The sequence below is a fragment of the Coregonus lavaretus genome (genome assembly GCF_964263955.1).
Source record: "Coregonus lavaretus genome assembly, chromosome: 12".
NCBI lineage: Eukaryota > Metazoa > Chordata > Actinopteri > Salmoniformes > Salmonidae > Coregonus > Coregonus lavaretus.
This window is the reverse complement of record NC_139999.1, coordinates 46,127,186-46,140,635: the sequence shown is the minus strand read 5'-3', so window position 1 is coordinate 46,140,635 and position 13,450 is coordinate 46,127,186. Positions and strand designations below refer to the sequence as shown.

At 45.1% G+C, this 13,450-nt stretch overlaps 1 protein-coding gene across 1 annotated transcript in view; it reads left to right on the top strand.

The window, feature by feature from the left end:
* The window catches only part of LOC311138862 (ERC protein 2-like), a gene marked incomplete at both ends in the record, with an annotated part of 76,150 nt that overhangs the window by 46,191 nt on the left and 16,509 nt on the right, over positions 1-13,450 (top strand). The window contains 5 exons of the mRNA XM_084173657.1: positions 3,654-3,821; positions 4,410-4,577; positions 8,187-8,324; positions 8,420-8,560; positions 8,788-8,928. Coding sequence (XP_084029783.1) covers positions 3,654-3,821; positions 4,410-4,577; positions 8,187-8,324; positions 8,420-8,560; positions 8,788-8,928 — 756 coding nt within the window. The remainder of the gene's footprint in view (positions 1-3,653; positions 3,822-4,409; positions 4,578-8,186; positions 8,325-8,419; positions 8,561-8,787; positions 8,929-13,450) is intronic.

Sequence of the window (13,450 nt, the reverse complement as noted above, 5' to 3'; positions counted from 1 at the left end):
TAGGGTCGTACTCTGCAAATGTTGTAGAGCATGAACCTGCAGGATCGGGTCACCGCTTTGATGTTAGCGGAGAACGACAGGGTGTTGTCCAGGGTCACGCCAAGGTTCTTTGCACTCTGGGAGGAGGACACAATGGAGTTGTCAACCGTGATGGCGAGATCATTGAGCGGGCAGTCCTTCCCCGGGAGGAAGAGCAGCTCCGTCTTGCCGAGGTTCAGCTTGAGGTGGTGATCCGACATCCACACTGATATGTCTGCCAGACATGCAGAGATGCAATTTGCCACCTGGTTATCAGAAGGGGGAATGGAGAAAATTAATTGTGTGTTGTCTGCGTAGCAATGATAAGAGAGACCATGTGAGGATATGACAGAGCCAAGTGACTTGGTGTATATAGGAGAGGGCCTAGAACTGAGCCCTGGGGGACACCAGTGGTGAGAGCACGCGGTGCGGAGACAGATTCTCGCCACGCCACCTGGTTGGACCGACCTGTCAGGTAGGACGCAATCCAAGAGTGAGCAGCGCCGGAGATGCCCAACTCGGAGAGGGTGGAGAGGAGGATCTGATGGTTCACAGTATCAAAGGCAGCGGATAGGTCTAGAAGGATAAGAGCAGAGGAGAGAGAGTTAGCTTTAGCGGTGCGGAGAGCCTCCGTGACACAGAGAAGAGCAGTCTCAGTTGAATGACCAGTCTTGAAACCTGACTGGTTTGGATCAAGAAGGTAATTCTGAGAGAGATAGCAGGAGAGTTGGCTAGAGACGGCATGCTCAAGAGTTTTGGAGAGAAAAGAAAGAAGGGATACTGGTCTGTAGTTGTTGACATTGGAGGGATCGAGTGTAGGTTTTTTGAGGAGGGGTGCAACTCTCACTCTCTTGAAGACGGAAGGGACATGGCCAGCGGTCAAGGATGAGTTGATGAGCGAGGTGATGTCGATCGGATGTCGTCAACCTTCTTTTCAAAATGGTTGACGAAGTCATCCACAGAGAGGGAGGAGGGAGGGGGAGGAGGAGGAGGATTCAGCAGGGAGGAGAGGGTGGCAAAGAGCTTCCTAGGGTTAGAGGCAGAGGCTTGACATTTAGAGTGGTAGAAAGTGGCTTTAGCAGCGGAAACAGAGGAAGAGAATGTAGAGAGGAGGGAGTGAAAAGATGACAGGTCCGCAGGGAGTCGTCAAGCCACGGAGCAGGAGGGGAGGACCGAGCCGGCCGGGAGGATAGGGGACATAGAGAGTCAAAAGATGCAGAAAGGGAGGAGAGGAGGGTTGAGGAGGCAGAATCAGGAGATCGGAGGGAGAAGGATTTAGCAGAGGGAAGAGATGATAGGATGGAAGAGGAGAGAGTAGTGGGAGAGAGAGAGCAAAGGTTGTGACGGCACATTACCATCTGAGTAGGGGCAGAGTGAGTAGTGTTGGAGGAGAGCGAGAGAGAAAATGACGTAGGGAGGTTAAAGTCACCCAGAACTGTGAGGGAACTTATCAAGGCGTCAAGCTCATTGATGAACTCTCCAAGGGAACCTGGAGGGCGATAAATGACAAGGATGTTAAGCTTGAATGGGCTAGTGACTGTGACAGCATGGAATTCAAATGAGGAGATAGACAGATGGGTCAGGGGAAAAAGAGAGAATGTCCACTTGGGAGAGATGAGGATTCATGTGCCACCGCCGTGCTGACCAGATGCTCTCGGGGTATGCGAGAACACATGGTCAGACATGGAAAGAGCAGTAGGAGTAGCAGTGTTTTCTGTGGTAATCCATGTTTCCGTCAGCCCCAAGAAGTCGAGGGACTGGAGGGTAGTATAGGCTGAGATGAACTCTGCCTTGTTGGCCGCAGAACGGCAGTTCCAGAGGCTGCCGGAGACCTGGAACTCCACGTGGGTCGTGCGCGCAGGGACCACCAGATTAGAGTGGCAGCAGCCACGCGGTGTGAAGCGTTTGTATGGCCTGTGCAGAGAGGAGAGAACAGGGATAGACAGACACATAGTTGACAGGCTACAGAAAAAGGCTACAATAATGCAAAGGAGATCAGAATGAAATGAACTAAATATCTGGGAAATCGAGAGAGCGGGGCCTCCCTCACTTACGTTTCACTGAAACACTCAAATATACTCTCCCAACTTCCACTTTAGAAATTATAATTGTTGTAAACTACAGCGTTTCAATGTTTTCTAGGAGTAGACTCTAACTTAGTTTATTCAGCTAGCTAACTTGGTACAGTATTCTTCTGTGAAAACCGTCCAGGGCACTGAATCCTATGACGCCATAGCCAACTAGCATGCCAGCCTCCAATAACACGGTTTAGCACCAATACTCAGTTACAACAAACCACCAGTGTGTTAACACGCCAAACAGATCATTCGTGTCCGTGTCGAACGTTGTGTAAAGTTTTGGGTTAGTTTTGACAGTTTGAGTGAGTATGTCGTCAACTTATTCAGCCAATTAGTTAGCTAGAATAGTTAGCATACTAGCTAGCCATTGCTCTCTGCCAACGAACCAACCCCTCCTTCCACGGCACAAACACACAGAGAGAGCCAAGCTAACGTTAACTAGTCACCCATGTCCCGAATTCCCTTGAACGTCTCTGGTTACCAGTATGTAAAAACAAAACAAAAATAAATGTAGGTTATAACTTACCCTTAGTAGCTACTGTTAGCCAGTTTAGTGCAAAGCTAGCCACTGAATCGATTCAGCCAGTTCGCGTCTGTCCCAACGGAGAGAAAGCGGCTCCAAATATTACAGCTAGGTCGTTCCAGCTATTGTCTAGTTAGCTATCCAGGTACCAACAAGCTAGCTACATTTTGAGTACAGTAGCTACTAACTACCTAACATTAACGCTGAGGTTAGAAAAACAGCTGAATGGTAGGTAGCTAGCTGGCATAATTACAGGTACTCTTAAGCGTGAAATAACATTGGAAACAACTATCCACAGTTGCTAATAGTTGCCAGTAGCTACCCGCTAACTAGCTAGCTTTATTGGTCCAGGTAGTGGGTTAGCTAGCCTTGTGCTTCACCGGGCTCAGCCGAATACAATACTTACCTACAATAATAATAATAATAATATGCCATTTAGCAGACGCTTTTATCCAAAGCGACTTACAGTCATGCGTGCATACATCTTTTGTGTATGGGCTAGTGACTGTGACAGCATGGAATTCAAATGAGGAGATAGACAGATGGGTCAGGGGAAAAAGAGAGAATGTCCACTTGGGAGAGATGAGGATTCCTGTGCCACCGCCGTGCTGACCAGATGCTCTCGGGGTATGCGAGAACACAAGGTCAGACAAGGAAAGCAGTGTTTTCTGTGGTAATCCATGTTTCCGTCAGCGCCAAGAAGTCGAGGGACTGGAGGGTAGTATAGGCTGAGATGAGCTACAATAACCTACAATAACTACCTAGATAAACGACCTACAATACCTAACTACAATACCTACCAACAATCTAAATACATGGTTTAAGCTTTACTCGACACCATATAAGAAGCCAAGCTTACCTCCCGCTAGAGAAACACAACCTCACCCGACTAGTATCCACCGCAACTTCATACGAGAGTTAGTTCTGACACACCCTGTTGTGTGTGTGTGTGCGTGTGTGTGCATGCCTGCCTGTGTGTGTGTGTGTGTGTGTGTGTGTGCGTGTGTGCATTCGCGTGCATCTCCCCCCAACAGATTGACCAGCTGAAGCAGGAGCTGTCTAAGAAGGAGTCTGAGCTGCTGGCCCTGCAGACCAAGCTGGAGACCCTGAACAACCAGAACTCGGACTGCAAACAGCACATAGAGGTGCTCAAAGAGTCCCTCACTGCCAAGGAGCAGCGCGCTGCCATTCTGCAGACAGAGGTAGCTACAGCACACACACACACACACACACACACACGCATCCTTGCACACATGCATATATGAACACACACATGCACACACATACAGTAAGAACACACACACATTCCTGCACACATGCATACAAACACACACACATGCCCGCACACACTCACATACAGTATGCATAACGAACACGCCTATATGCTTACAGTAAGATACACCCTCGGATGTGCACAGAATCTCCTTATGTTCATTGATACACTAAAGTTGTATTTTGGTCCTCGTACACTGTTTCTAAGGAAACATTATATCACCCTTTCCCTGTACTCTGCTTCATACACTTACATATCCCCTCCCCTCTTGCTTTCTACCCTTTAGTAGAGCATGCACCTTGTATTGTAAATGCCAAGTATCTCAGAGAGAACTCTCGTTCTTCAATTTGACAATAATAATAAGTTGAACTTTGAACCGTGCCCTTCAGGGTTTATGCCGGGTCACTGTAAAAGCACTTTGTGTCAACTGCTGATGTAAAAAGGGCTTTATAAAACACATTTGATGGAATCTGACCTCTGAACTGTGACATTTGACCTATGACCACTCTCCTCCCAGGTGGACGCCCTGCGCTTGCGTCTGGAGGAGAAGGAGTCCTTCCTGAACAAGAAGACCAAGCAGCTGCAGGACCTGACAGAAGAGAAGGGCACACTAGCTGGAGAGATTCGTGACATGAAGGACATGCTGGAGGTCAAGGAGAGGAAGATCAACGTCCTGCAGAAGAAGGTTAGGGGTCAAGGGTTAAGGGTCAGGGTTTAAGTGTCAAGGATGTATTTAGGTAGAAAGTAGTTAAGGGTAGCCTGGGCATGGTCACAAGTTTGTTTAATAAATGGATAAAAAAAGCATCTCTGACCAACATAGTGTTCTCCTACCATTGCTTACAGGACTATAGACGTCACAGCCTAGCTCTGCTGTTCCTCGCTAAAAGCTTTTAGGCATAACATATTTGGTAGTAGAAATACTGGTAATGGATGCTGACTCGGGGGCCTCAGCGACTCGCCTAAGAGCAAATCTGAGGGAAACACTGCAAAAAGTGATACATTTGAGACTTAGGTTTACAATTAAGCTCTCCCCTGGATTGAGTTCATCAGAATTGTTACATACTGTAGAACCTAGATGAGAGCTCACTGTGTGTGGGTGTAGGTTAAGTTGTTTGGATGTTTGGTTGGATCCCTGTCTTATCCCTGAGACCCGGGCTGCTTCCCAAATGGCATCCTATTCACAATATATTGCACTACTTTTGACTAGAGCTCTTTGGGCCCTAGTCAGAAGTATTGCACTACATAGGGAATATGGTGTCATTTGGGATGCACACCTGAGCTGGTTGGTCTCTGAGGATACGAAGCATGCATGCATGCACAACCACACACACACACACACAACACACACACACACACACACACACACTTCCTCTAGTGTGTGCAATAAATATACAGTGTGTTACTCTCTCTCACCTTGACCTCACTTTCTCTTTCTCTTCTCTCTCTATCTTGCTCTCTCTCTCTCCCCCCTCTCTCCCTCCCTCTCTCTCTCTCTCTCTCTCTCTCTCTCTCTCTCTCTTTCTCTCTCCATCTCTCTATCTCTCTTCACTTTATATTTCTCTCCGTCTCTTCTTCTGATGTGTCTCAACTCTGTCAGTGCACTGTGTCTCTCTTTGTCTCATTTTATTTTTGGTCTGTTTCTTTCTCAGATATCCCTCTTTCTCTTTCTTTCTCTCTGGCTAGACTATCTTGTATTATTTCTTACTATCTTTGAGAGACATCTAACTTTCTATCTGGTTGTCTTGCTCAACAACAATGAGCTCATAACATCCTTCCATATGTTTCTCTGTAACCTTTTTAGTCCCATGTGAAAACAGAGATCACATCTAGCCATTTACGTGGAAACACACTACTCTCTCTCCTCTCCTCTCCCTCTCCTCACTTCTCTCGCTCTTCCCCTCTCTCTCTCTCTCTCTCTCTCTCTCTCTCTCTCTCTCTCTCTCTCTCTCTCTCTCTCTCTCTCTCTCTCTCTCTCTCTCTCTCTCTCTCTCTCTCTCTCTCTCTCTCTCTCTCTCTCTCTCTCTCTCTCTCTCTCTCTTTCTCCCTCAAATACCAGCCAATCTAAAAAAGCTTTAAATTGATGAGATTTGGTAAAAGAAAAGAATAAAGGCTTCCTCTTCCAGGTTTAAAAAGCCCAACACAGTCACAGACTGCATCCCAAATAGCAGCCTATTCCCTACACTACCGGTCAAAAGTTTTGGAACACCTACTCATTCAAGGGTTTTTCTTTATTTTTACTATCATGTAGTAACCAAAAAAGTGTTAAACAAATCAACAAATATTCAAATAGAAACCTTTTGCCTTGATGACAGCTTTGCACACTCTTGACATTATTTCAACCAGCTTCACCTGGAATGCTTTTCCAACAGTTGAAGGAGTTCCCACATATGCTGAGCACTTGTTGGCTGCTTTTCCTTCACTCTGCGGTCCGACTCATCCCAAACCATCTCAACTGGGTTGAGGTCGGGGGATTGTGGAGGCCAGGTCATCTGATGCAGCACTCCATCACTCTCCTTCTTGGTAAAATAGCCCTTACACAGCCTGGAGGTGTGTTGGGTCATTGTCCTGTTGAAAAACAAATGATGGTCCCACTAAGCCCAAACCAGATGGGATGGTTTATCGCTGCAGAATGCTGTGGTAGCCATGCTGGTTAAGTGTGAATTCTAAATAAATCACAGACAGTGTCACCAGCAAAGCACCCCCACACCATATCACTTCCTCTTCCATGCTTTACGGTGGAAAATACACACGCGGAGATCATCCGTTCACCCACAACGCATCTCACAAAGACACGGCGGTTGGAACCAAAAATCTCACATTTGGACTCCAGACCAAAGGACAAATTTCCACCGGTCTAATTCTTATTGGTGTCCTTTAGAAGTGGTTTCTTAGCAGCAATTTGACCATGAAGGCCTGATTCACACAGTCCCCTCTGAACAGATGATGTTGAGATGTGTGTGTTACTTGAACTCTGTGAAGCATTTATTTGGGCTGCAATTTCTGAGGCTGGTAACTCCAATGAACTTATCCTCTGCAGCAGAGGTAACTCTGGGTCTTCCATTCCTGTGGCAGTCCTCATGAGAGCCAGTTTCATCATAGCGCTTGATGGTTTTTGCGACTGCACTTGAAGAAACTTTCAAAGTTCTTGAAATGTTCCGTATTGACTGACCTTCATGTCTTACAGTAATGATGGACTGTCATTTCTCTTTGCTTATTTGAGCTGTTCTTGCCATAATATGGACTTGGTCTTTTACCAAATAGGGCTATCTTCTGTATACCCCCCCTACCTTGTCACAACATAACTGATTGTCTCAAACTCATTAAGAAGGAAAGAAATTCCACAAATTAACTTTTAAGAAGGCACACCTGTTAATTGAAATATATTCCAGGTGACTACCTCATGAAGCTGGTTGAGAGAATGCCAAGAGTGTGCAAAGCTGTCATCAAGTCAAATGGTGGCTATTTGAAGAATCTCAAATATAAAATATATTTTGATTTGTTTAACACTTTTTTGGTTACTACATGATTCCATATGTGTTATTTCATAGTTTTGATGTCTTCACTATTATTCTACAATGTAGAAAATAGTAAAAATAAAGAAAAACCCTTGAATGAGTAGGTGTGTGCAAACTTTTGACTGGTACTGTATGTAGTGCACTACTTTTGACCAGAGACCTCTGGAAGTAGACACAATTACCCTGCAAACATCACTCACACTAACTCCTAACTCACACTCCTAACTTTTAATGCAGTTTCTCTATGTACAGTTATTTTGACCTCATGCTAATTCCCTCTAGCTCTCTATACCTACCTCTCTGTTCTGTTCTCTCTCTGTGTTAGGAGTGTGCTGTGGTTAAATTGTTTTAGCTGACTGATATGTAACTCCCTCCCTCCCTCCCTCCCTCCCTCCCTTCCTCCTTTCTTTCTTTCTTTCTTTCTTTCTTTCTTTCTTCCTTTCTTTCTTTCTTCCTTTCTTCCTTTCTTTCTTTCTTTCTTTCTTTCTTTCTTTCTTTCTTCCTTTCTTCCTTTCTTTCTTTCTTTCTTTCTTTCTTTCTTTCTTTCTTTCTTTCTTTCTTTCTTTCTTTCTTTCTTTCTTTCTTTCTTTCTTTCTTTCTTTCTTTCTTTCTTTCTTTCTTTCTTTCTTTCTTTCTTTCTTTCTTTCTTTCTTTCTTTCTTTCTTTCTTTCTTTCTTTCTTTCTTCCTTCCTTCCTTCCTTCCTTCCTTCCTTCCTTCCTTCCTTCCTTCCTTCCTTCCCTCCATCTCTTTTTCCTCCCTCCCTCCTCCTCTCCCCCAGATTGAGAATCTGCAGGAGCAGCTGCGTGATAAGGACAAGCAGCTGGGGAACCTGAAGGACAGGGTGAAGTCTCTACAGACTGACTCCAGTAACACTGACACGGCCCTGGCCACCCTGGAGGAGGCACTCTCTGAAAAGGTACAGAAGGACCCAGAGCTTTATACCCGGTGAACTTAGAACCAGGGCCCAAACAATGAACTTTAAACTAATGTCCATGTGTGTGTCTCTCTCAGGAGCGTATTATAGAGAGACTGAAGGAGCAGAGAGCGAGGGAGGACAACGAGAGGATGGATGAGGTGGAGTCCTATAAGAAGGAGAACAAGGACCTCAAGGAGAAGGTCAACACCCTGCAGCTGGAATTAACAGAGAAGGAGGTCAGTGTAAGATAAGATAAGATAAGATAATGACTTTATTATCCCCATGGGGACATTTTTGTTGCGGCTCTGTGCATACATAAAAACACAAAGACATTTCAAATACATGGGATGATGCTCCCTCTGGCAGTGTGACCCAGTTTGGCCTGTTCTGTTATTATTCTACTGTGCTGTGCCTCCTTGTGTGATCCTGACTGTCCGTGCTGTCCCTGTTTGTCCCCCTGTAGTCCAGTCTCATTGACCTAAAGGAGCACGCCTCCTCCCTGGCCTCCTCCAGCCTGAAGAAGGAGTCCAAGCTCAAGTCTCTGGAGATGGCCATCGAGCAGAAGAAAGAGGAGTGTAGTAAGTTGGAGACACAGTTACAGAAGGTAGGTCTCCTAGCACTGCGTCAGTTAAAAGTGTTAATGGAAGTGGGGCTTACATGGCTGGGATTCAAAGATGCACTGTAAATAATTACTTTGGATCAACCTAAAAAGTAAAAAAAAGAACTGATTACAAGTAAATTACATTTGTTGAAACCAAATTTATGATTCAATACCAACTGTTATATTTGATTATTAACAAACATATATTTCAAGTTGGAACCTATTTCTTTCAACACTCAACTTACTTTTCCCCTTTGGTTAAACTTAAAAATAACATAAATACAAACTAATATAAAGTGCATTCAGAAAGTATTCAGGCCCCTTGACTTTTTCCACATTTTGTTAGGTTACAGCCTTATTCTAAAATTGATTAAATAGTTTTTTTCCCTCATCAATCTACACACAATACCCCATAATTATAAAGCAAAAACTGGTTTTTAGAAATTTTTGCAAATGTATTAAAAAAATAAAAACTGAAATATCACATTTACATAAGTATTCAGACCCTTTACTCATTACTTGGTTAAAGCACCTTTGGCAGTGATTACAGTCTTCTTGGGTATGACGCTACAAGCTTGGCACACCTGTGTTTGGGGAGTTTCTCCCATTCTTCTCTGCAGATCCTCTCAAGCAATGTCAGGTTGGATGGGGAGCATCACTGCACAGCTATCTTCAGGTCTCTCTGGAGATGTTCGATCGGGTTCAAGTCCGGGCTCTGGCTGGGCCACTCAAGGACATTCAGAGACTTGTCCCGAAGCCACTCCTGCATTGTCTTGGCTGTGTGCTTAGGGTCGTTGTCCTGTTGGAAGATGAACCTTCGCCCCAGTCTGAGGTCTTGGAGCAGGTTTTCATGAAGGATCTCTCTGTATTTGCTCCGTACATCTTTCCCTCAAGCCTGACTAGTCTCCCAGTCTCTGCCGCTGAAAAACATCCCCACAGCATGATGCTGCCACCACCATGCTTCACCGTAGGGATGATGCCAGGTTTCCTCCAGACGTGACGCTTGGCATTCAAACCAAAGAGTTCAAACTTGGTTTCATCAGACCAGAGAATCTTGTTTCTCATGGTCAGAGAGTCCTTTAGGTGCCTTTGGGCAAACTCCAAGCGGCCACTGTGTTCTTGGGGACCTTCAATGCTGCAGAAATGTTTTGGTACCCTTCCCCAGATCTGTGCGTCGATACAATCCTGTCTCGGAGCTCTATGGACAATTCCTTCAACCTCATGGCTTCGTTTTTGCTCTGACATGCACTGTCAACTGTGAGACCTTATATAGACAGGTATGTGCCTTTTCAAATCACATTCAGTCAATTGAGTTTACCACAGGTGGACTCCAATCAAGTTGTAGAAACATCTCAAGGATGATCAATGGAAACAGGATGCACCTGAGCTCAATTTCGAGTCTCATAGCAAATGGTCTGAATACTTATGTAAATAAGGTATACAAAATACATATATACAGTACCAGGCAAAAGTTTGGACACACCTACTCATTCAAGGGCTATGAAATAACACATATGGAATCATGTAGTAACCAAAAAAGTGTTAAACAAATCAAAATATATTTTATATTTGAGATTCTTCAAATAGTCACCCTTTGCCTTGATGACAGCTTTGCACACTCTTGGCATTCTGTCAACCAGCTTCACCTGGAATGCTTTTCCAACAGTCTTGAAGGAGTTCCCACATAGCACTTGTTGTCTGCTTTTCCTTCACTCTGCCGTCCGACTCATACAACTGATTGTGTATATTGGTTCCTGACTTCCCTGAAAAGTTGCATATAGCGGGGGCTGTTCGATGCTAATGCAGTACGCCACAGGATGTTTTTGTGCTTTTCAAGGGCAGTCAAGTCTGGGGTGAACCAGGGGCTATATCTGTTCTTAGTTTTTAATTTTTTGAATGGGGCATGCTTATTTAAGATGGAGAGGAAAGCACTTTTAAAGAACAACCAGGCATCCTCTACTGACGGAATGAGGTCAATATCCATCCAGGATACCCGGGCCAGGTCAATTAGCCTGCTCGCTGAAGTGTTTTAGGGAGCGTTTGACAGTGATGAGGGGTTGTCGTTTGACCGCGGACCCATTACGTACGCAGGCAATGAGGCAGTGATCGCTAAGATCCTGGTTGAAGATAGCGGATGTGTAGTCAGGATGATATCTATGAGGGTGCCCATGTTTACGGATTTAGGGTTGTACCTGGTAGGTTCCTTGATAATTTGTGTGAGATTGAGGGCATCTAGTTTAGATTGTAGGACGGCCGGGGTGTTAAGCATATCCCAGTTTAGGTCACCAAGCAATACGAACTCTGAGGATAGATGGGGGGCAATCAATTCACATATGGTGTTCAGGGCACAGCTGTTGGCTGAGGGGGGTCTGTAGCAGGCGGCAACAGTGAGATACTTATTTCTGGAAAGGTGGATTTTTAGAAGTAGAAGCTCAAACTGTTTGGGCACAGACCTGGATAGTATGATAAGCTCTGCAGGCTATCTCTACAGTAGATTGCAACTCCGCCCCCTTTGGCAGTTCTATCTAGACGGAAAATGTTGTAGTTGGGAATGGAAATGTCAGAATCTTTGGTGGCCTTCCTAAACCAGGATTCAGACACTGCAAGAACATCAGGGTTGGCGGAGTGTGCTAACGCAGTGAATAACTCAAACTTAGGGAGGAGGCTTCTGATGTTAACATGCAAGAAACCAAGGCTTCTGCGGATACAGAAGTCAACAAATGATAGCGCCTGGGGAGCAGGAGTGATACTACATCACCAGATATGGCTAAAGGCTTTAAGAACTGGTCTTCTAGTGCGTTGGGTACAGAGAAAAAAAGGGGCAGATTTCTCCGGGTGTTGTAGAATAGATTCAGGGCATTATGTACAGACAAGGATATGGAAGGATATGAGTACAGTGGAGGTAAACCTAAGCATTGGGTAAAGAGATAGCATCACTGGAGGCACCGATTGAGCCGGTCTCCGCGTGTGTGGGGGGTGGGACAAATGAGCTATCTGAGACAGGTTGAGCAGGACTGGGGGCTCTACATTGAAAAAGTACAGTTAGAACTAACCGAAATAGCAATAGGCAAGGCATATAGACATGGGAGAGAGGCATAAAGCAGTCACAGGTGCTATTCGAGAGAGCTAAGACAACAGCTGGTAATGGCGACGAAAGTTTGAGCTGAGGCTAAACAGGATGGGTTACCGTATAAAGGAACAGTCCAGCAGGCATCAGCTGTGTAGCTGAGTGATCTTAATGTCCAGTGAACAGCAATAAGTAAGTCCGGGAGCAGTTCAGTGGCTGCTACGTTACATGCGAGCTAGAGGCACGGCTGTTGATTGCGTGTGCTAGCGGCCCGGGGCTAGCAGATGGATCTTCGTGGTCGTCGCAACGGGAAGCCTGTTGAAACCACATCAGACGATTACGTCGGCAGACCAGTCGTGATGGATCGGCGGGGCTCTGTGTCAACACCAGGAGATCCCGTCCGGTTGACAGAGAGGTAGATAGCCGGGAGATGGGCCTGGCTCGAGGCTAGCTCAAGGCTAACTGGGGTTAGCTTCAGGACAGTGGCCAACAACGACAACAGCCATTCGGTTGCAGCTAGCTAGTTGCGATGATCCGGTGTTAAGGTCCAGTGATTCAGTGACTCCGGCAGAAAATCTGATATGCTCTGGCTCGATAGAGCGATGTGCAGACTGTGCAGACTGGCCGACAATTGTCCAGGCTAGAGCTGGCTGGTAGGTAGTGCAGGCCACAGCCACGGACAATGGTGAAGACCGCTAACGGTGGCTAATAGCAAGTAGCTAGTTAACTGGCTAGCTGGCTAGTTTCAGCCAGAGGTTCTGGATAAAAATGTATGAAGAAACAACAGAATCCATTCCACATTGGGTGAGGCGGGTTGCAGGAAAGTATATTTAGTTAAAGGATGGAAAGTAGGTGCGACTGCACTTGAAGAAACCTTCAAAGTTTTTGAAATATTCCGCATTGACTGACCTTCATGTCGTAAAGTAATGATGGACTGTCGTTTCTCTTTGCTTATTTGAGCTGTTTTTGCCATATAATGGACTTGGTCTTTTACCAAATAGCACCCCCCCCCCCCCCCCCTACCTTGTCACAACACAGCTGATTGTCTCAAACGCATTAAGAATGAAATAAAGTGCAAATTAACTTTTAAGAAGACACACCTGTTAATTGAAATGCATTCCAGGTGACTACCTCATGAAGCTGGTTGAGAGAATGCCAAGAGTGTGCAAAGCTGTCATCAAGTCAAAGCTGTCATCAAACACTTTTTTGGTTATTACATGATTCTATATGTGTTATTTCATAGTTTTGATGTCTTCACTATTATTCTACAATGTAAAACATTTTAAAAATAAAGAAAAACCCTTGAATGAGTAGGTGTGTCCAAACCTTTGATTGGTATTGTACATATACATTTGCAAAGAATGTCTAAAATCTGTTTTCGCTTTGTCATTATGGGATAGATTGAGGATAGTTTCTTACCCATTTTAGAATAAGGCTGTAACGTAACAAAATGTGGAA